The sequence below is a fragment of the Psittacula echo genome (assembly GCF_963264785.1).
Source record: "Psittacula echo genome assembly, chromosome: 2".
NCBI classification, from domain to species: domain Eukaryota; kingdom Metazoa; phylum Chordata; class Aves; order Psittaciformes; family Psittacidae; genus Psittacula; species Psittacula echo.
The window spans coordinates 50,075,430-50,099,125 of record NC_137737.1 but is presented as its reverse complement, the minus strand read 5'-3'; the positions used below and the strand labels follow the sequence as shown (position 1 = coordinate 50,099,125).

Genomic DNA, 23,696 nt, shown 5'->3' with positions numbered 1-23,696 from the left:
AGAGCTCTGTATATTTTCCAGCTGAAGCAAGCAGAAAAGGAGGACAAGCTGACATTCAAACATTATTTCAATTAACTTTTAAAATGATAACCTGAACTTTCAAAAATGATGATGACTGTTCTCAAGCTCGTATTCAGCCAGCAAATCATTTGAACATGCTTGAATGCCGGAAGAGCCCTATGGGACTGCCAGGAGGGCTGGTAGATAAACAGTGGTTTTCGGGTGGAAATGAGCCAGCCACAGCCAATAGGGCTAGTCATGGTGTTATCACAAGACCCTGAAAAGCCTCAAATCAGATGGAAGCAGGGGAAGCCATGGAAGCTGTTATCCCACCCATTCCCATAAGTTTTGAGATCCCCTTCTTTTTTGTTATCTAGCATATGTGGAATGTTACTCATGGCTCTTGACCACGTGAAATATCTGGTGTGCAGCTCATAGGGTCAGAAGTATTGCCACACTTCAAGTATTCCAGCAAAATGCTCCCATTGCCATAGCATCCCTTTTTTTTTGTAAGGAAAAGGTAACTTAAGGAATGGAATAAGTAGAAAATGGAAGGAAACAAAATATGAGTTTGCCACAGCTAAAGGTGCTGGTAATATCCAAAATCCTTGTTTGATAACAGATGATCTCTTGGGCAAAGAGAGTGATATATCTACTTGAATTAGTGTGAAACATTTGGTGTGTGACTGTCTAAAAATGTCTGCTAGGTAGAGAAGATGGGGATTAGTATAAGCAGTGTAGGAAAAAAATGGAAATGGCAAGGAATCCTATTTAGGGTCAAGGGAGATATCAGATGAATTCCTCGGGAATCAGTCTTGAGTCTAATCTTATTTAAGAGTAATCATGAATTAAATTCATAAGGCCTTGGTCCATAAATGTAAGGCTTTACTAATGAAACCTGCTGATGGCACAAAGTCAAGAAAAATCATCCTTTTAGAGTAACTTGTTGCATACAGAAAATATAGTTACATGGCACTTGAGGATCAAAATGTTAGAAATGGGATTAAATGTAACGTGAGATGGAAGCCCACGGAGCAAAGGACTGCTGCTATGAACCAAAGTACCATCCTTGGAGGTTCCAAGGCTTGGCTAGACAAAGCTAAATTTGTCATTATCCAGGGCGGCAACAGTTTCCCTTTGAGAGAAGGACAGGACCAGGGATCCAGAGATCTTTTCTATCCCCCCCCTTTTTTTTTTTATGTTTCCATGAGAATGAACGAGAGAATGAAAAACTGGTGTACTAGTCATACCATTAACTATAAAATGCTGTTGCTACTCTAAGGAAGAACTTGCAGTCCCAGGAGGTGTTTGATAAGGCAATTCCTGTAGAAATAAGAAGTGATTTGAGAAAATGTGGGTTTCCATGTGGAACACTGTACACAGCTGTAGTAACCTGTGCACAAGCAAGATTAATTTTAACTTTAAAAGGTGCTAAAAGAGCAGAATAAGAGTACAAGTCAGCCAGGATTTGGGATGCATCTACCTAGACCTTTTAATTCTAAGAAGTGTGTCATATTTTATGGGGGTTTGTGGGGTTTTAAGACACAAAATAAATCTTTACTGGAAAATAATCTAGATCAATTACAATTTGGAAAAAAAATAAAAAAAGGTAAGGTAGAAGTAAAAGATCAGGAAACTTAATATAGAGGGGCTTCTGGGGTAGCTGCAGTCTGGACTATGGAATGCATTGCAATGTTATGGTCTTACTTTTTTTCCAAAGCTCTGATTAACATAGAGTTTGAAAGACTCCATCATGCTGGTACACTGAAATCAGGTAAGGAGGGAATGGAGAGCAAGAATTTTCAGCTCTGAAGAAAATCACATTGCAGTGACTATTTATCTCCTCCAGAATGATTTCATGAGAATAGCCCAGGGCAGTCCACAAAGGTTTTGTAGAAAGCACAAACTTGCACATATTTCTGGAAAAGGAGATCAGCAGACAAATGCCTGATTTCACCTTGCTGACATCCAGAGAGGGAATAGGTGGTGTTATGCTTCGACTTAGTACACCTTAATTGTAACCCTGCAACATACCGATTTTAAACTCAGAAATGTCTGTTCTTGAAGTTTCTGTGTTCTCACTTCCTTATCAGTGTCAAGCCAGCTGGTCTGCTGGTAAATTTGAGGCTTGTCTCCAAGCATATTTTCATCAAAAGTTCCTAAATCCACCCCAAAATCATACACTTAATCTATTTTTTGTTGGATTTTTTTAATTAAAACTTATTTTCTTTGAGTGGTGAGAGGTGGGGAGGAAGGCTATTTCAGAGTACAAGATGAGACTCAAAACAAGTCAAGTCTAAAGAAAGCTGAATTCATAGCTAAATAGCAGGGCTGTGATTCAGAAAGTCTGGATTATATCCTGGACTGCCACAGACTTCCTGTATGATGTAAGAATATCTGAAATATTCAGTTTTCCTCCTAGGAAGAATGTGATTAGTTCTATCAAGCTAATAAACCAGGAGAATTTAGTAACTGATACTTTTCAAGCACTTAGACATACTTCTGTGAGACAGAATAGAGCTGCAAAAGATTAACATAAATTATATTTCATCACTCTGCATAGCGGGGTGTCTACACCTGGAACTTATTCTGCTTCTTGGTAGGAGTCTAAATTATTCATGCACTGCAGATTTTTAACATGAAATATTAGTATAATCTTTCACTTGATAAAAATTATTTTCTTTGATTTCTTTCTTCATCATTCATTCTTCAGTTCTTTCTCTTGAAGCTACTAAAATTTCCATATGTTCATACTTTTCCGATTGCTCTTACTCTACTCAACTTGCAGTTCCTCTGACAGGCCACAGGTAGGATTTTATACCATTCCCACACATGGGCACAGGGTGACCTTTCTGGTTTAAGCAGCCTCTGGCCCTGTTTCCCCACTCTCATTCCTTTGTCTACACTAACTCTCAGTGCGCCAAATTCAGCATTTGCAGGGCAGGATGGCGAAGCAAAGACAGGAATTGCTCAACTCTAAAAATAACCATATTTTCAGGGTGATTTGCCTTTGGGATAGATATGCACAAGGACAGAATCATGCCTTTGCCAAAGTATCAAAGAGGTCAGATTGATTAGCAGTGCACCTAGTGTCTGTGCTTAAGTACTGTGGTTCCCTTCCCTTGCCTGCTGGACCAGGAACTTGAAAAGGTGATTGCTCTGCATCAGCTATCTGCTGCTGTTTTGCAGGAGAGAGACAGAAACCAACCCTTGGCTCTCAATTGCACTCCAGTGAAGCTGATCTAACAAATAATGTGAACTGACAGTCCCTGCAGCACAGTAAACAAAACAGTTTGATTGCTTAATTAACTGCCTGATCACGGTCTTGTCCCCTTTCCAACAAAACCAGTTCAATTGCCCTTTCCAGCTCCATCCAGAAGTAAGCTGCTCCTTTCACAAAATCACTCAGAGCTGGCAATACATGGGCATGCTGCATTATTTAAATTCTGGATGTCACCCTCAGAAATAAATACTGTGAGCTGAAACCCACAAATACTGCCAATATGGCCATGATTTATTCATGAGTGGAATACGATATGAATGCAATGAGGTCCTAAACACTATGTATTAGGGAAAGGGATATTAGTCAAATTAAGTAGCTTTGTTCCAGTTTCACCACCTGCAATATCATCTTTAGATCTTTTTACAGCCTCACAGGGAGAAGACAGCTTTGAATCTGACAAAAAAATGTGCTTTGAAAATTATTCACATGATGACACAAAAGGTTTTGCTAGACCATTTTTGAAAGGACATGACAGATGAAAACAGAAATATGTGAACGGAAGCATAAAATGTGCAATATTACACAATTTCAAGGAGAAATTTTTCCTTATTGGAAGAAGTATCGTAAGGTGTTCCCTTGCAACAGCAGGAAACAAAGAAGCAACAGAAAAATGGGGACTTCTGTCTGAGTAAAGTGAGGATTTCTGGCTTGCTTGAGCATGTGAAAATTTTGGCTTTTGGGTCCTGCCCTTACCTTACAGAGGGAGAAAAGCAAGGGAATACAGGGAGAAGCTGTGGTTTTGGGCGGTCTTAAATCTCATCATACCATCACAAAGTTAATTCCACCTTCATTGAAATTGGAATGAAAACAACCAAGGAAGGTTTTTTTATCAAATACATTCTAGTGATATTTTACAATTTTATCTGTTCTTGCAAATCTGCAGGGTTTATGAATCAGCAAAATCTGAGAAATTTGATGTGTGATGAAGTTTTTGTTCTTCTGGTATGGAAATCTTGAAAAAAAGCAGTGGTATATCAGAGCTTCTTCATCTGCATAAGCAGCCTGGAAATTGCTATCTAGAGGCTGGGAAGGGGAAGAAACATCTTTCAGTCACCAACAACAGCAAGAAAACCTCTTGGTGTGCTGCAAAGCAGCATGGAGCAAGACAGCAATATGTGAGCCCAGAGGCTAGAAGCCAATAAGGAAATGCAATGTCCTAGTTTAGAAACTTCAGAGCAAGCGTTGTCTTACATAGCACAGAAACATTGTCCTTAGAAAATGCAGTGGTCAGCTTAACAACAACCACAGCTGAAAAGAAAGTTACGCTTTAGAAAATACAGTCTGCAGGAGGGCAGGAGTGGGAAAAAAATAATAAAACAGCGTTGGGGGAGCGTTATGGAATAGTTCTTAGTAATTAACTATGATAAGAGCCATCTTGATTTAAGCAACTCCCATGATATTCTCAAGCTACACATCAGATCCATGATTAACAGTCACCTCAGTACTTGAAACACCATGTCAGGAGTTAAAACAGATATTCGTAAGAAGATATCTGAAATAATAAACAGAAATCTTGAGCAAAGATAGCGAGAATTTCTGATGTAGGAGCCAGAGGCCCACTGGAACCCACAAGTGGGAGGTCATCCTGCAAGTTTAGAGCTGTCTCCACTGCTGTCCAAGGACCCCAGATGAGATTACTGTCCCTTAAAATCACCCTATGAAATAAATCAACTAAAGCCTTCAGAAGAGATCCCTTAACAGTGGAGCAGCTGATCCAAGCCCTCCCTTTATGCTTTTCTAGTGGGGTGACAATTTATGTCAACACCAAGATCACCAGGAGGGAGTTCCAGACCCCTCTGTGGGAGGCTCTGATCATATCTCCTTGGCTCTGCCCATGGTTATGGGTGCTCAAGGCTCTTTCCTGCGGCAGGTTGACATGATCCTGTCTTCCAACTGTCTCGTAGCACTTGCCCTTTTCGCTTAATGTTCCAGTTTCAGTTCCCTGTCCTGAGGGATCTCATGACTGTCTCATGTCAGCTGTAGCTCTGATCTTGTTTTCCTCCTGTATTCTGAAAATGTATCCAGAGACAATAATAAGGTGCAGACCAATGACAGCAAACAAGTTATGTCTCTATAAATTAAAGGGAAATATGTACAACATCATAAAGTACTCACAATATTGCAAAGGAAGAAACTGTATCCTGGGGAAATGCAAAAGATGAGTTACAAACAGATGCTATGAGTAAATATTAGTAACAGATTCTTAAGATCATATATAATTTACATAATTGAAACCATGAAGCATAAGCATGGAAGAACAAGCACTGTTCCTCTAAACTTTGTTTATGATCAGCAAAACCCCAGAACAGCTCCCTAAGATCTGCTGATGTTTTAGGACTAAAATATAGGCTCAAAACTTGAAATGTAATATTTGAATGGGCATTAGAGAATGGTCATTTGCAGGAGATGGGCACATATTCCTTGCTGGTACCATGCTGTCACTTCTACACCCCCGGCAGCTACAGTAAAGCAGTAGTTGAAAATGTGAATATTTAAAGCATGAAACTTCATGGTAAACAGATATCCAGATGCTTTTTGTTGCTTTTGGGGTTTTTTGGTGGTTTTGTGTTTTTATTGCAGAAGCTGAACAAAGATATATTGCAGAAGACTAATTTTAGAGCAGCAATTATTTTCCTGCCAGAAAATGTTATGATACCAGGTCATCTGTGGATCCCACTTGAGGAAGGGCTGTACACAAAGCATAGGACTTTTACCAGCCACAGCCTTATTGAATTGCTGCCTTGGAAGGTTGTTTTGTCCCTGTTGCTGAGGAATATGAAGAACAGATTGAACGAATATGTCAGGAACAGCAGAGATATAGTTGAGGCTGGGCTATGCAATAGGTTATGTTGCAGGAATTTGCATGTCTGAAATTTATGGCTTTACAAAGGTAGATGGCAAACTTTAAGTTGGATTAATAAAGAAACATAATGTTAACTATTTGCAAGTAAAATCTGAAAGGCAAATTAATAAGCCATTATAAAACCCTGGCATTTTGCTTAGCTGGTTTTGAGCTATGCTTTGACAGGTAGCAGCCTGCTGGCTACTTGGATTGTACCATTAGAGAATCATTTGCAATTAAACAGGTACGAACTGGACACTAGTGAAAGGCTGAAAGTCAATATTACTGTGCTTTGGTTTGGGAGAATGGAAGAATAAAGCCATGCTGGGTCCAGAAAAAAAAAACTCTGATAAAGTGGAAATACTTCAAGCCATATGAAAGTCTAGAGAATGTTATTTTTCCATTACTGACTTTGGCTTTGGGAATCACAGCAAACATAATCCATCAGCTGACATAGTTAATACCACAGTGTTTAAGTTTGGTAATGAGACCAAGAATCATGATTTATATTAAATGCATCCCAGATGTATTACCTTATTTGCTTATTGGTGTAAGAATTCTTTCTTGGTCTGGTGGAGTGAAGGCTTTTGCCTTTTCCATCTCTAAAGATGAATCACTGTTTCCCAATTCTGTTTTTTACTCAGAAAAGTTTTCATTCTGTCGTATTAGAGAGCCAAAAAAAGGCCTTCATGTCACCAAAAATATATAAAATTTCTGTTTAGGAGGACAGAAATGTAGACAATCGGTTGATAGGTAGATTGTACCTGAATACCTGAACTTTTCAGACTGTATAATGTAGCTGCAAACTGTTCAGGTTTTATATGCAGTGCAATATTTCTGATAATTTAGGTTCTAGTTTAGCTTCATACATAAATAATGGAAAGTTTTTTGAAAGACCATTCGTAGTTCCCAATGAAATAGTCGACAAGTAGTGATTGACTCAAATGGGATCTTCAGCGAAGCACTTGACTTCCTACCTCAACCCTTTTCCACCCATCTCACACTACATGGGGCCCTCCAAATTAATCTTCCCTTCACCCTTCACCTTCCTGAAGTAAAATCTTATTTCCTCAAAGAACCTGCTTTTGACCCCATTTTGTTCCCCAACTTCACATCTTTTTTCTCCATGTTTTTCTTTTAATTTATCATTGAGTTAATCTCAATTTTTAAAACGTACTAGTTAACTAGTTAACTGCAAGTTAATTGTGAAGGTCAGAAGCCCCTTTCTACTCTATGAGCTAACCAAATACTTTGGTACCCACATTGTCCAAAGAAACCACTATTTTGTAAACCTGATGACACATTGCATGAGGAAAATTGAAACCACTCAAAAACATTGCCAAATGCTGAGATGAATAATTACAGCTCAGAGGAAATAAACTATTCAGCCCAGACATTTGGAGAACATATATAGAAGTATGGTTGTACTATTCATGGATCAGTATGTGAATTGGAAGAACTTTTCTAGTCTAGAGATGAATACAGAGTACAATAGAGGGAGAAGATGAACTTAAACTAAAAATCTCTTTAAAGTACTCACATTTTCTTCCAAAGTATCTACACCAACAGCAGTTTCCATTCTTCCAGGCACAATGCAACCATATCAGATTAAATATAGAAATATTAAAATATAATAATATAAATTAATATAATATATAAAATTATTATAATAATTATATAATATTTTAATATTATAGAAATATAATAATATATAAATAATATTTATATAATAATATATATTATTATATTATATATTAATATATATAAACACTATATTCTATATTATATAATTATATATAATAATATATAAATAATAATTAAAATAATAATATAAAAAATATAAAACATGAATATTAAATATAAATATAAAAAGCTGAAACAAATGACTGAAATGGCCTTAATAGAGAGTTTTATGGTAGGAATTGACAAGAGATCAAAACCTAATGATTTTTCTGATTCCATTATGTGTTTAAACTCTCAGATTTGGAAATGTTTGTAACTTTTTTCTAAGTTTTGCTATTTCTTTCCAAAACATTTGACATATTAATGCAGTTAAGATCCCATAGTCTTATGGCAGTGTAGGAAGTGTAGGTGCACAGGTCCTGAGGTCTAATCCCCTGCTGGTTTAGACTCATACCAGTATTACTCCCTCTAAGTCATATAAACAGGAATCTAAAAGTGGAATTTTCCTTAGATGCCATGAGGCTTTTTTTAAAACCTCACTCCTCTGGTGATTATAAACAACTTCCTGACTTCCAGCCTCAGTTTATGCAATGCTAGTCAATATTGACTTTTGTATGGAAATCTGCATAGATAGCAGAACCATAAAAAACTCCTTCTGCTAACATTTGTGCAACCAAGAACAGTTGTTACTTAACATTAATCCTTTTGAATAAAACTTTCTCCTTCCTCGTTAGGCTGTCTCAAAGCATCGCTATTCATTCAGTATTTCACTGCAGTGTAGCTAGACACAGTTGTAAAGTAAATGTCTTCCTACTGACTGTCATGGGAGTGGGGCAATAAAACTAGTAATCACACGGTTTAAATTAAGATTCAGATTTCATCAGCAGCTGAAAGATGGGAAAACTTGGGCACATCTATAGCACAACCCTGTCAGACTGCAATGAAAGGGAAATGTGTGTGTCATGGCAGCAGCACTGCCAGAGCTTGCTGAACTCACTGTGGGACATGGCTGTCTTTCTGCAGTCCCTTGCAGGCATCCCTAGTGCAGATCCCTAGTGCAACCCCGCATTAGGGCAGGACATGAAATATCCCAGAGGCAGGATCAGTGCTCAAGCTGCATTTTTGGCTTTACATTCAGCCAAATAGAGGATAGAGGATTTATAAATAGAACACTTAACTGAGATGTTTAAAGTTAGGTAGAAATAAACTGGGCCTCAATGACAAAACCCCAGTATTGCCTCTGTCTTCTGAGCAGGCGCCAGCTCATATTTGGGGCATGAGGACAAGTAACCAGAGCTATAACCGAAGCAATGTTTATGCTGGACTTCTAAAGGATTTTTTTAATAAAACATAATAACAATATTAATTCCATATAAGACAAAATGGTACCTTCAGTTGTCTAAATTGATAACTTATTGTCTTAATCTAAGAAACAGGATGTTAGGGTCTTTATAGGCAAAATGAAAGTTATTCTTTAAAGATGTTGGGTATTTGAGGGAAGTGGTATTTTTCTTCATGTTTTTACTGTTAAGTAGTAAGGTCAAGTTAAGTCTTTCTTAAAATAGGCCATATGGTTTGGGTACTTACCTGAATAACAGAAGCTAGAATGTGCAGGAATGATTAAATTGTCCAATTCATCACCTGGCTAAGACACAATCATCCTCTACAGCACAATTTTCTATATTACTTAGATTGTATTTTGATTTTCAAATTGCTTCTCATGAATACAGCTCTGTATAACAAAATGTCCCCTAGTAGTCAGGATCCATTATTAATTATGTTGTTATAATCTTGCTTTCTGATTTCCTCATTATTTGTAGAGTATTTTTTCATATCCTATGGAGACAGGCAGCCAAAGCCCAAGGCACTAATTAAGAGCAGGTGAAGAATGTAAGCAGGAAACCAGGGATAAGCAGCAGCTGAGGGCTATTGCTAAATAAAGCCTTTCTGAACAGAGAATTTCACAGCTTAACAGGATTGTGTTGAGAAGCAGTCTCAATTACAAAGGCATCAGCTCAGAAAAAAGGGCTTCAACATAAAGCACAGCTCTTCATTTTCATTTCTTTTGTCCTCCAAATCCAATACTCACATTTAGCTGAATATCCTAGGGCACTGACTATACTCTATAGAAAAATATGTATTTTTCCTATGTGAAAAATCTAGTTATACTAGTTTGATACAACATATACTTACTTATTAAATGGTTTGATACAATAGTTCGACCTAAATTACATGTCAACTAGCTCACAATATATCCCAGCCTATGGTATTAATACGAAGGTATTAAAATACAGCCAATTATAAAAAATAGAACTTAATTAAAGAACGCATTTTATTTTACTCAGTTGGACATGTGGGGTCTGATTATTTGGAACTTTGTATTAACTCAGTACCATTGCGGTGTCCAGGATTTCTTGGCAATCCTTTGCAATCTCATTGTAAAGTGAAATGACTTCTTTCCTGCTATGGAGCCACTGCAGTAAAAGCCACCCCCAAACTCCACTGACAGTGCAGCATTGCAGCGCAGCTACACCCAGACTCTGCCTTTCTACAGCAGACTACAGCTTGTGATGTGGATTGAGGGTTTTCCTGAACACAGGCCCACACAGTTCCTCCCTGTGACCTGTGTAAATCCCATTTTAGATTGTCACTGTCACCTAAAGGCTGACCTCATCCTGGGTACAAGCAAATGGAACTGGAATTGGGAGCTAGATTATGATTTGGCTTATGCACTGGCAAGGGAAAATAAGATGGCCTATAAAAGCAACCTTGTTCTACAATCCATACACAAACTTACACACAGTTTGCAATACCTTTTCTTTTGCTGTCTGGTGCAGTTCTTTGGTTCAGCTCTCTGACAGACAGGAGAAGGCAGTCAGGCTTTCTGTCTCTTTCACCATCCCAGGCACCATTCTTCTTTGCCTTTTCAAAAGTCCCAGTTAGAAGCCTCTTGGTACAATCAGAGATAACTAATTGTGCAGCATTCAAGCCTGGCTGCAGGCCAGTGGCTACAAGCACAGAGCTAAGAGACTACTGCAGCTGATACTGCTGAGCATAACCATGCAGAAGTTGTAATAGAAGTGTTTGCTGAGTACAAGCTCCCTCACTCTCTCCCCTTACCAATAAACTGATTTATGCTTTTATTCTGTGATCATCCCTTACTCTACCTACAGGAGTTTGTCAGAATTGATAGTGTTAACATTATCCAGAATTTTTGTAAGGGATCTATTTTTTTAGGGATCATCAGCCCTAAAGCAACTCACCTGCAAACATGAAGGTGATCTAGTTGTGGGGCTACCCAATTAGCAATCAGGAGAGAGGACGTGCCTATGGGTGAGGACACTGATGTGCTTTGCAGTCACGTAATTGACTGCAAAAGGATTCAGACTGATCGGCAGAACTTATACAGGCACACACATAAGATGGGAGAGGATGAGAGCTTAGGTTTCTCAGAGGGTCAGAAGACCCCTGTTGGTAATGTAGCTTCTGTGATGCATAGAGATACATACAGCAGGGAACACGACAGACAGCAAAACAGCACTCCATCCTTTATCCCTGTGTGGTACTGATGCCAGGGAGATATGCTGCCCCATCAGGTGGCATCTCCTCCTCCAAGTGTGCCCACCTCCCTCACTGCCTCCCCAGCAACCCACTACTGCCAGTCTTGCCTTGGTGTGTCTCTCCCCTGTGCCCATTCCTATGGCAGGAGCAGCCTCAGTGTTTGTTTGAAACATAACAGAATTTCTGTGCAAAACTTTTAAAATTTTTATTCTCTGATTCCTCTTCAGTCCATTATGGGTGTTATTAACTACTATTATGACTAACAGCATAAAGATGTAAACACTTATTTGTTCACAGCTTTATATATAACTTATCTCAAGAGAAGGCTGTTAGGTATGTGACATTAAAAACTGAAAACAGAAAAGAACAAAAGAGCAAAACTAGAAGTACACCGAATTACAGTATGAAATCTATTTACATGCATTAATCTATACAACATCATGGTCTGTACACGTTGTAAAAAATAATCACATTCATTTACATATTCTTTAATTTTTATCATACTTGACAGATAAAAAGTTATCGACGAAGATGAAAAAAGGATTTCAAAGCAATACTCATACTAATGGACCAGGAAAAAAAAAAAAAAAGCTGCAGGTTATCATAAACTTACTAGAGTGCTCTGAGAAATAAAAGGGGTTGGGACATTTTAATCACTGGTTTAGCTGACAATGGAAATGTTACTGACTTAGATTTAACTACCTACTGTTATTGGGTGGAACCAGGTTCAACACAAGGTGGTTAAACCATATCAAGAAAACCTGCTTTAACTGTTATCCTGTTGTACTCTGTAACATACATGTTAGAACACCTTTTTGTTGTTATTTTTTTTCATCAACAGAATAGCACTGCATACTAACTTATGCTATTTGGTTATGTCAGGGTTGTACTGACAGCCAGCAGCTTATATAGGCACTCATGGTAACGTAAAGGTGCTTATGTTAGTAAAGTATTTCCTGTATCACTGTGCACAGATAGTAATTGCTCAGACAATACCCTTTATATACATAGCAGCGTTCTCTGCAGGTTACTTGTTCTTCCTTTTTCTTAGTCACATTTGATGCTTGATTCTTCATTAGAAATGTCTGAAAAAAATCTGTATTAAGTGAATTTAGACTTTGTTCACAATTGCTTTGCTGAAATAGACAAATTCACAGTCAACAGAGGATGATTTTAGAACTCACAAAATAGGAGACAAATAATGCAAGTGAGTCATCAGTCCTTACACATGCAGTGTGAGACATTTGCTTGTCAATGCCTTATTTCATAAAGCTGTTCCAGACAGATTCTCTGGTTTGCTGCGGGTCTGTGCCTGTTGCTTTCCCCTTCATCATGTCAAAGGCAAAGGGAAGCCTGTCTGGGGTGAATCAGGACATGAAGTAGATGCTACAAAGCGAAGCAGGCTGCCTCCAACTTGACTGGAGAAGGTTTTTTGTAATGCCTTTCACCTCCAATTAGTTACCACTGCTACAGTACAGTTTCAGAGTATGCTTAAACTGGGTAGTTCCTCAGCCTGGTACCTCCAGCACCCATCACCATGCAGTTCAGGTGCAACTGTTGGAATCTCATGCACTCCAGGACTGACTGCATGGAGTTCTCACATATCTGTCAAATTCTTAAACTTTCATGAAAGCCAATACTCTGGCTAAAAGAGTATTCTCCATAGTCCTAAGGTTATTTTGGAAAGCACATTAATGCACCTGACCCAGACACCAAGGCCAACATGTTACAGAAAGGTATAAGTTTATATGGCAAAAATCATGTTAGCAATAATCCCATTGCATGACACTAGCCAGTTCCTGGTCAATGAAAAGGACTATGTGAAGTCCAAGACTTCAAAGGTATGATCATCTGAGCTGCAAATGGGAGTAAGAAATATGGTCAGTGGTGTGTGCATTTCTTTGCTTCTTTTGAAGGCATTATGAGTGGAGCGGACACAGAAGAGATTCAAGAAGAGTATCTGAGAAAATGCCTTGCTGTCAGAATTTGAAGTATTTGTCAGTTTCTGAGAGATGAAATCAAAATGTGATTTAAAGAGTAATTTTCAAAAGACTTCACATAAGGAAAATTTTTTGTAGTCTAAAGCACTTTGTTTTACCATATGGCCCCTCTGCAAAAGACAAAAAACGAAACACCTAACCCAAAACAAGAAACAACTGTTGAAAGCTGAAGCCAGGCAAACCAAAATGGAACATAAGGCTACTGGTTTTGTGAGAGAAGGCAGTCAGCCACAGGGAAGCCCTTCCAAATGAACTGAGGAATCCTCCATTGCCTGCGCTTTTGAATCACCCTGCACATTTCTCAGTGAATAATTTTAGCCAATATAGGTTACCTGGCTCAAAAAGGAGTATCTGGGCAATATTAGCCAGATAACCAAACAGCCTTTTCTGTAGAGATTCATCTTACTTAATTTGAGTTGTAGAGTAAGAAATCTAAGTACTAGCCAGCCACGCTGGGTTCATTTTATAGTAAGTATAGAGAAAAAGGATGTTTCAGCTTACCTACCTTAGATGCCCAGCTGAACACGGGACAAATCATCTTCAACTAGTGCCTGTGTCCCTAGGATGACTATTGAAGGCACTGAAAAAGAGTCTTTAGCTCAGAGACAGACATTTAGCTTTTAGATACTGAAACCAGGGCAGATGAATTTCACCTGAGCTTATTGAGCACTTCAGAAAAATCGACTCTGCAGAGGAAAATTTAAGTCAGCACTCACTATATACTTAGATTTTGATCATGGTTAGTGACTGGAGCGTAATCTGTGTCCCTCAGACACTGGTAGCAGGTAATGCTGACAGAAATCACACAGAATGAATGGTGATGCCCTGGCTGATGCAACTTCACTGTCTTGAATGTCATTACTCCCTATGCAAAAAGTAGAATCCAGTTCAAATGCATCTGCGTCCTGTTAAAAGAAACTGCTGTTTCATTGAAACTTAAGATGCATTTTCTTATTTAAGGTTTTCTGTCTTATAATCCAGAAATCATTAAAATGCAATTTTTGCCATGCTCGCCTAATTAGAACAAAAATAGTTTTCTCTAGGATACAATGAATTACAAACAATTGGTGATGCATCATGCAGACAGACTGATGGAACTGGTTGCTTGAAATCGCTATTTCTAGACTATCATTCTGTTTGTGTGCCAACTCACTCAAAGAACTTCCTTTGAACATAAAGATGAGTATGCTTGAATACTCAAGAAATCTGGGAAAAAAGTACATTCTACATGTCTCGTCTCAGGGAGCTGAGCAGTCCCAATGCCGCTTCAGACGAAGAAGCACAGATGTCTTTAATTTAGGTATAGGAGCAGCCCCCAAAGCTCTGATGTGCCTTCATATACACACAGTTAAAAATTTGTTGGTAAGAGTGGTCGGAGATCCAGGAAAAATGATAAAGTTTAGCAGTGGTTTCTGAGTCTAAAGCATTTGGGAATATACTTAAATACAGGTATGTATCTTTAGATCTTTAGTCCCCATAGGACTGTCACTGGATAGCCTACTCCACTCCAGAATCTCATAGTTACTTCACCAAGTGACAGCAAAAAACACTCTGAATGACTGGAGGTGATTAATAGCTTCTTTAAAGTCAAATTTGGCAAAGTAACAATTAATCAAGTGATCATTGTTTAACACAAATGATATCTACTAGAAAAAGGTTGGTGTCATATAACATTTACAATGTTACTCATTCTGTAGTACTCATGAACCCTTTTCTGTCTTTACTCTGACATGACTTTGTATTAATCCAGGGTAATCCCACTAAAATAAATAGTGTTTGACTGATAAATATCTAAATTAAATCAGACCAAGAGGTGTATGGACAGTTTGACGGCTGCCAACAATATTCCCAGTACTGGTAACATTTTCAAGACTACATGCCTGCCAAGACATGCCCTTGCTGCTGTTCTTCCTTTTACCTGGCAGTATCAAGAACCTTGGGTTCTGCTGGCTCCATACAATCTGTTATGAGAAGTATGAGGGCAATTGTTTTTATGCATCAGGGGTACTCATGCAAATACATATTATTCCCACTTGCTATTAAAACTGGACATAGTTAAATATGACATGGGAACTAAACATCATTTGGTTTATTTCTTTTTAGAGTGCAGATGTCCTGTGCATATTTATAAGAATCTGTCAGTTTGTCAGTTCTATGTCTTTTGGGTTTTTTGTATAAAGTGGCTACATAAGAGGCTTGGTCTTGTTTAGAATTCCTTCTATTTATGCCTTTTATGGTAATTTTTTGGGATTCTAATTTTTTTTTCTTTTTTTTCTGGAGTCATGGTCAGGGCTATATTTTAAATCAGTTCAGATAAATACAGAATAGAATTAAACTAAAATACTTTACATTATTCCTTAAATGGGAGCTGTAACTTTACTGCAATATTCCTTGGTTTAGCTGCCAAGTATGTGGTTCTAAAGACATATTTAAATGAAAATATTACATAAAAATATATTTTCAATGGGTACTATGCTATCCAAAGCTGTTTATCCTATGCTTGACTGCTGTAGCAATAAAACGTCTCTTCAGAAAATTGCTTAATATAAGATCAACACAAATCTCTGATTTTAAAAAGAAGAGAAAAACTGGTCATTGCAACAGCACTATTGGAAAATGGTGATGTTTTAATCAAAACTATTACAGTAGCCTTTTCTGACTGCAAAGGTAGCCCTACTTTCTGCATCTAAACATAAAATCAGGCACTTTTGAAAGGAACAATAGGATTGAAATCAAACTCTGTAGAAAGTCATTACACAATTAACCAGGGTTTTTCTTTTGGAAAAGCCTGCCTTTTTGTGTCTGTATAAATAATGTTCATTATTTCCTGGATTAGCATACTAAACACCTAGTGTTAATTATAGTCTTACATTTCTTTATTTTTATTCTGTTTTCCATAATTGGGAAAGAATTTCCTAATCCTTAAGGAAATAAATGTTTCCTTAAATATAAATAAAGTGTAAGAAATTTTCTTGCTTCCCATCTTAACCTTTTCAGCATGCACCAAAGTAGTCTACATTGAACAGGATACTATACATCTATCTGGCAGACATGTTGAAGGGTAAAGGGACCATTATAGTAAACGAGTTTTTGAACAGTTATCGCTAGTAAACAGCAAGAGAACATTAGAATTAATACGAACACCATTCAAAAAAACCCAGAAAGCATCCATGAGGCAGGTGTCTCTGTTATTAACTGGTTGGCTGTACAAACCAATTTCCCACATGCCAACATGTTGAAAAGCAAAGCACTAAACTGTACATTTTCTAAAGTATCACATCAAGCTACATAATGAATGATACATCCCACAGTGTCTCATGTTTGGGGGGACCTAGCTGATTTATATCATGGTGGTCTCTGTCTGCATAAATGAGTGAGCCCTTGAATTCCGGTGGAGCTGAGAAATGCTTTCTGATCCATTCCGAGAAATTGAGGAGCTATGGAGTCTGTAATCTCTGCCCGCTGTCTGCTTCCAGCATAAACTCCGCCATTTTCTTTTCAGCTCTCCTTGCACCTGTGTTAATAGAAAATGCACAAGATGAGCTGAAAATGTTTTTTTACGGGAGGCACTTTTCCGTGTTTACTGGGTGTCAAATGGGGACTTCTAGGAGTAGAATCATGGAATGGTTCGGGTTGGGACTTTTGAGGATCACCTAGTCCCAGCCCCACTGCCATGGGCAGAGACACCTTCCACTAGATCAGGTTGCTCAAAGCCCCATCCAACTTGGCTTTGAACACTACCAGGGATGGGGCATCCACAGCTTCTCTGGGCAACCTGTGCCAGTGCCTCACCACCTTCACCTGTCAATGCCCCTCTGGACGGCATCCCTTCCCTGTAGAGTATCAAATAAGTTTTTATGAAGATTAAAAAACTGAAGCAAAGACCGTGTCTATGCTGTCTGTGAGGAGATGCCCCAAGGCCACTCTCATGATCCATTTTGTATCACTTTTGTATTACAAAAGCTGCAAAATTATCTTCTGGTATCTAGCTATTAATCACATATACTTAAAGCTTAGAATCAAATGATTAGCCCAAAATCAGGCATGTCATGAATTTCAAAGACCAGAAGAAAACTCAGGAGAGCTGAATGTCAATTCCCTGTGCAAGGGAATCTTGATGCAAGGCATCTTCTTCAGGCAGATGCCTCCCATGAGACACGGCATACTGTTTAAGGCATATTCTACTTTAAAAGGTGGCTGAAATCAAAAGGAACTCTTTGTATCCTCCTCAGTTGAGATTAAGAAAGCTGCTACATGCTAAGCACTTCTGAAAATTTGCTGCCACTCTGGCGGTTAGATTCTGTCAGAAGATTACCCCTAAATACTTACTAAATTGTGCTTCAAGTTCGGGATAAATTTCTAGGCTTGTTGGGCCTCACTTGCGCAACCCACATGGCTTGTAACAGAGCTAGAATTAGATCATGCTGAATAACAGAAGATGCACTTACTAACACCTTGGTTTGCAAGGAATTAGATTTCAAACAGCTCTAACTCTTCACCCCAATTCACTAATTTCTCCTGTTGTGCAGAAACTGCCACATTTATATTATATAAATAGGAATGCAAATATCTAAGCCAGCTTTATGTATCAGATTAGAATTATAGGGGTATTCATACATTTACTGAAAGCAATATTTAACATCCTCAGTAGGAAAGATGAGACTTACTTCACTGTTCAAAAAACAATACAGGACTGCAACAATCAACCCCTGGAAAGAGACAATGTTCCTCAGTTAGTAGGCAGCACCAATGTAGGTCAATCAAACCCCTTTTGAATAAAAGCTTTAAAATTTACCTGAAAAGATCCCAAACACAACTCAAAGATTATTTTATAATAATTGGAACTGCGGTCAGGAAATAGAGCAAACACTGTGTAGTGAACTCCAAATAATGGAATAAGCAACAACGTGGATTTTGCAAGTCTCCTGGGTAAATAAAAGAGAAAAAGCTGGAGTTTAATGATAAGCTCTTGTTTTACTACGATAAGAACCTGATGCAATGTCGTTTACATAAACCTCACATAGCTTCAGATTTATAAACAGTCTTAGTAAGTCATTTAATGCAAACTGTTTTCCTTTCAGGCTTGCTATGCAATTAACCTCATAGTAACCTCATAAATTAACGTCTCCAAAGTCATATTATACTTGATGTTGCTAACTTTCACTCTTCCAAAAGCCAGTAAAAGGCTGCAGGGCCCCTCTAATCCAAAAAACCCTTTTTTCAGGTGCCCTCTGTACAACAGCAGGGTCTAGGACATACCCTCTGCTCTGTCTCTCTGTCAGACATCCAGTTGCCAGCCTGATTTCATAGCATGGTTTTTGGAGTTTGGGTTCTACTGCATTATTCCACTGCTTTATTCAACAAAGTGTCATAAGTAGATATCTCAAGGTACTTTTTACCTGGCATAAAGGGTACAGAGTGGAAAGGAATAATGCCTTACTGCAAAGTCATGCTGACAAATCCTCTTGGAAGTAAAGAAAAATCTCTCTTTTGAAATTAACTGATGTTAATTTCCTTCAAATGTACAGATGAATGGTTAGTTTGTACACTATACACACACGGTATGCAAACAGTACCTAGGAAATGTAATCCAGAATAATCTTAACTGTGAGATTTTCATAGGCAATTTCAGATTTATCCTCAAATACTAAATCTCGTAACTCTAGTGATTGCATTGGGCATATACCATTAGCTAATTTTTAATGTCCATTACCTAACACATTTTAGCACAAGACACTACTGAAGGAAGGGGAACCTTAAATTATTAAGCAGAGCAGGCCTGACAAACTGCCTATGAAACCACTGAAATGATGAATTGCTAATTATCCCTCATCTGTCACGTACTTCAATCTAACAACATCGGTTTTATACATTATACAGGGCCAGTCATGCATGATTATGGGTGTCTGGTACCAGATAAAATTCAAAAAGTTATAAAGTTGAGTCCCTTAATTTACTGCTGTCTTGATGAATATAACTTGATTCAATAATGAAAGGATGCTGTTGTGAATTCACCTATTTTAACAGAAAATAAAGGTATTTCAAGCAGTTTTACTTTTTATGTGTTATTTTTTGTGGCCTTTCTTTCTTCATAATGTCCCAGAGGCTGCGTCTGTTTATGTGGAAATAATACATTCTGACAGCGAAGTTTCTCAAGAATAGTAAAACCCTCACATGTAAAGGTGTTACCAGTAAGTGGGACAAATAGGATATCCTTAGCATAAGAAATTCATTAACAACTGGATGAGATAAGGATGGCAGCAGATTTCCTGGTTTCCCAAACGAAATGGAAAACTGAATTTAAATTTGAACTTAACCTCACTCATTGCAAAAGTAAACTGAGCAACAAAAAGGATGGAACCAGGTACAAGCAAGTGGACAGAGGAAGGGAAGAAAAATGGCAATTTGCATTCGTATTCATTTTAGACTCATATTTCACTTTCAGTTCTTGGTTTAATAATTTTTGCTTAGCTGATGTCATTTGCTCTATACTGCACTTCCATTTTAGAGAAGGAAAGAGACATAAAAATTAGCCTTGTTCTTCTCTGCATTTTAGAAAATACATTTGCATTTTGAAAAAGGAGCCTTCCAGACCTTTAATTTGCTCTGTAAATGCAGTATTTCTTGAGGTTAATCTACTGTTCCCATGGGTATCAGCTAAAGACCATCCAATCCAAACTTAATCAGGCAATCAAATGCTAAAAGCAAAATATTCACAGGGCTGAATAATGAAGGACAAGGTTGCTATTAATGAACAATTTATACTATGAAGTGCTACAGTAAACTGTGGAAAATGATGGGACTGATAGGAAGGGAATGCCTCGTTTTCATAAACTACATAAATACCTGCTGGAAACAGAAAAATTCCTGTCACAAGAATTTGAGGGGATGTCCTGCCCATAGGTCAGTCATTGTGCTAAATAAAAATCTGGCAACTGCATAATTTCATCTAGGTTGATTTGTTTCTCCCACGTGTTTAGTTAATTCAAGTAGCAAACAGAAAAAAGGACCCTTGCAGCTCTATGAAGCAAAGCCTCATGTCAATCTAGTCATGTCACCTTTTCCATGGCGCATCAGAATTCTTCATTTTTTCCATCAAATGTGTCATGTCATTTACAAAACACAAAGTCCTAATTCTCTTGGATTTAAAGATATATTTTACTCTAGCACACCATGTTTTATATGCTTTTAAGACAGGAATTCAGTATTTTTTAAATGAAGAAAAAATGTTATCCAGGAGTACATCTTCAAATGCCACTTGCATGGGATTGAATTTTCAGCATTTGTGTTAGGTTTTATCATTGAAATATCATATTAATATCCTAAAGTGTCAAACTCTGGGCTTTAAAATAGGACCTAATACAACAGAGACTTGATTCTGAATTACAATATCCAGCAGCTATTATAATAAACAACAATAAACTATACAGAATATAATAAAGAACAAATCCAATTTCAGCAATGTATTTAAATCGCCCCCCCATTCCTTGATTCTAAAGCTGTGGAAACAATGTTAATATTTGATATTTAAACCAAAACACAAAAGGAGAAAACCTAAACAGAAAAGAAGTTGTAAAAAATCAGAAGTCCTTGCTATAACGTCATTTTAAATCAACATAAAACATTGTATTTCATGTTTACTGTTTGGAAACAATGTATCTTATTTCCAGCTCTTAAAATGTATGTAAATATTACAACAGAAGTATTTTAGAAGTGAAAAGTTTAAAAAAAAATGCTTTTAGGAGGTTAAAGCGAAGAGATTCAGATCTTGAAACTTTTGTTATGTTGAACTGACATATTTACACATTAAAAGAAAGATATTACTCTGTATTTTTTGCATCAGCATGTTCATTCATTGATTAAAATCAAATTCAAGAGTGCCTTGTTGGTCTTCATGAAACTGCCCATTTTTCATTGAATTTAGTGTTTCACAAAATTATGTAAATCTCTATTTCAGCATAGTGACAAGATCTTTATTAAACCACATTTAAAGTATTTCTGAATTAAATGTAATTACAGTATCACAGCAATTGTTGGTAGCAGGTTTCAACAGAGGAAATCTTACAGATATTATTTTGGTTCTGTATATAATATCTGAAAATATGACTCACTTGTACTGTGACTGGTCATTTCCTCCAACATCTGGAGATCGTAACTTCTGCAGTAAGATTCTTATAATACTAATGAAAAGTATAAAATTCACCTGCAAAGAAAACAAATATAATGGTGATTTCTTACTTCCTCACTCAACGTGCAGCACAAAGAAATGCCTATCAAAGCAGACATATCAACTCAGGAGTGGGTGTTGTGTGCCTCCTGCCAGAACACATCAAATCCTACACTGTCAAATCTATTGTCTGTTTTCTGCCTTGCTAGGTTTGCTACTTTCGGTTCACCTGTGCATGGCCACCATTTCTAATCTGGCTGGCAAAAGCCTTTGACAGCCCTAGTTGTCAGAATTACTCTCCTTCCAAAATCTCAGCTGAAGGCAGGTTTCCTAGCAGGATGGGACACTGGATATGATTTAGTGCAATCAAGCATTGTCCTAAATTCTCATGAGGATTCACGACTAGAAGCCCAAAGGAAAATGTGAGCCCTGTACACAGTGTTGATCTTCTGTTGCCTCCCACCTTGACATTTAGTAATTTCTGTTTAAGGCCAGGCTGGATGGGGTTTTGAGAAACCTGGTCTAGTGGGAAGTGTCCGGCCGGAGGCAGGGGGATTGGAACTGGATGAGCTTTAAAGTCCCTTCCAACCCAAACCATTCTATTATTCTATCATTCTGTGAACTGAAGCTATGTCCACTCTGAAATGTCACCTCAGAACTTGCTCTCACAACACTGTTTACTGTTTGGTAATGACCTTACAAGAAGTGTGATGATCTAAGCAGTGAAAATTTTGGAGTTAACACAGAAATCAATGGAAGAGAGTGAATATGGCATGAAGACTAAGCAGACTTCTTGTTAAATCTGATGTGGTTAAACCACTGTCCCTTAAAAACCTTTGCTTGATTTCCTCTGTCTTCCAAAAGTATATTCATGGCATCATCCTGGCAATCAGGCTCTATTCTACTCTTCTTCAGTCTTCTTCCTCTTCTTAAAGATTTTCAGTATCAGCCACACCCAGAGTGTGCTTCCATGCCATTACATAAGACTGTCAATCAGAGTTCTCAGCTTAGTTGTTCTGCTTTCCTTTATTTTCCCAAAATTCAGATTCTTTCAGCGTTTTCCTGTGTTCACCTCATTGACTACTTACACAGATGTCCTTCCTACTGCTGAAGCAACTTGTTGTTGCAGGTCACCCTTGTCACCATTCTCTTTGAATCTTCCAGTCTTCCTACACTGTCGAGCAGACTGAAGGCATTGTGTGAATGAGTATGAGGAAGCTACATCACACTTGTATTGAGAAAAATCATGACTCTCAGAACACCTGTCCAAAGAACTTGCAATGATCTATTTTCTTTGTTGAATGACAGGCAGCACTGGTCTTATTACTCAAAGATTTGAATCTTCAACTTCTATTTTTCCTAGCAGGTAACAGGAAACGTTGAAGCTTATCATGGTGTATGTATATTAAAAATTATGTTCTCATTAATGCTGTGTTTTTCACCCAATTTTACATGACATTTCATTAGCTCCTCTTGCTCTATGAATGCATGCTGTGCAAAGTTGCCACAATGAACGTGCTGGTTGTAGTCTGATGCTCCAACAAGGCGCATTACTTAAAAGGGTGAGTATCACTGCTTTTATAACTCCCTTTCACAGCTTAACTTCCCAAATGCAAATTGTAGTTGATCAAGCAGCTGCAAAATCATCTAATCAGAGAAGGAAGTGGCTTCACACACTACACACTGCATGATGACTTGGCGATCCTTAGTTGTTCTCAACCCTAAAACATGCTGTTTAAGAGAAGAAACATATCTGCAAGGAGACAGCATATGCTAAACATGTGCACTCTGCAACCCAAAAAAGGTCATTTGCAAAATACATTTATGATATAGTGGACTTTTGCTGACTGACCAGTACTCCATTTTCTTAGCTCAAAACTCATTTCCCAGTCTTCGCTAAGATCCAGCTGCAATTCAAGTCTGTCAATGAACACTTGGATAACTTCTGATAACTTCTAGGACTTTGGAGAAGCACTGCTTTCTGGCACATGAAGTCTCAGCTGTCTAAACTGAACATCCAGAGAACAGACTTTCATCTTTGTGTAAACATTACGTAGTTTGTTTTACTTTCATCTCTCAGGACATTTTCTTCACTCTAGACTACACCCCATTCTCCATCTCCTTTGAGGTACACTTTTTCTCTTCATGGTGTATTTCTGT

At 37.8% G+C, this 23,696-nt stretch overlaps 1 protein-coding gene across 1 annotated transcript in view; it reads right to left on the bottom strand.

The window, feature by feature from the left end:
• Positions 1-16,709: 16,709 nt before the first annotated feature.
• The window catches only part of VIPR2 (vasoactive intestinal peptide receptor 2), a gene marked incomplete at both ends in the record, with an annotated part of 47,646 nt that continues 40,659 nt past the window's right edge, over positions 16,710-23,696 (bottom strand). Inside the window, 4 exons of the mRNA XM_080611129.1 lie at positions 16,710-16,883; positions 18,037-18,078; positions 18,165-18,294; positions 21,481-21,572. Of these exons, the coding sequence (XP_080467255.1) occupies positions 16,710-16,883; positions 18,037-18,078; positions 18,165-18,294; positions 21,481-21,572 (438 nt within the window). The remainder of the gene's footprint in view (positions 16,884-18,036; positions 18,079-18,164; positions 18,295-21,480; positions 21,573-23,696) is intronic.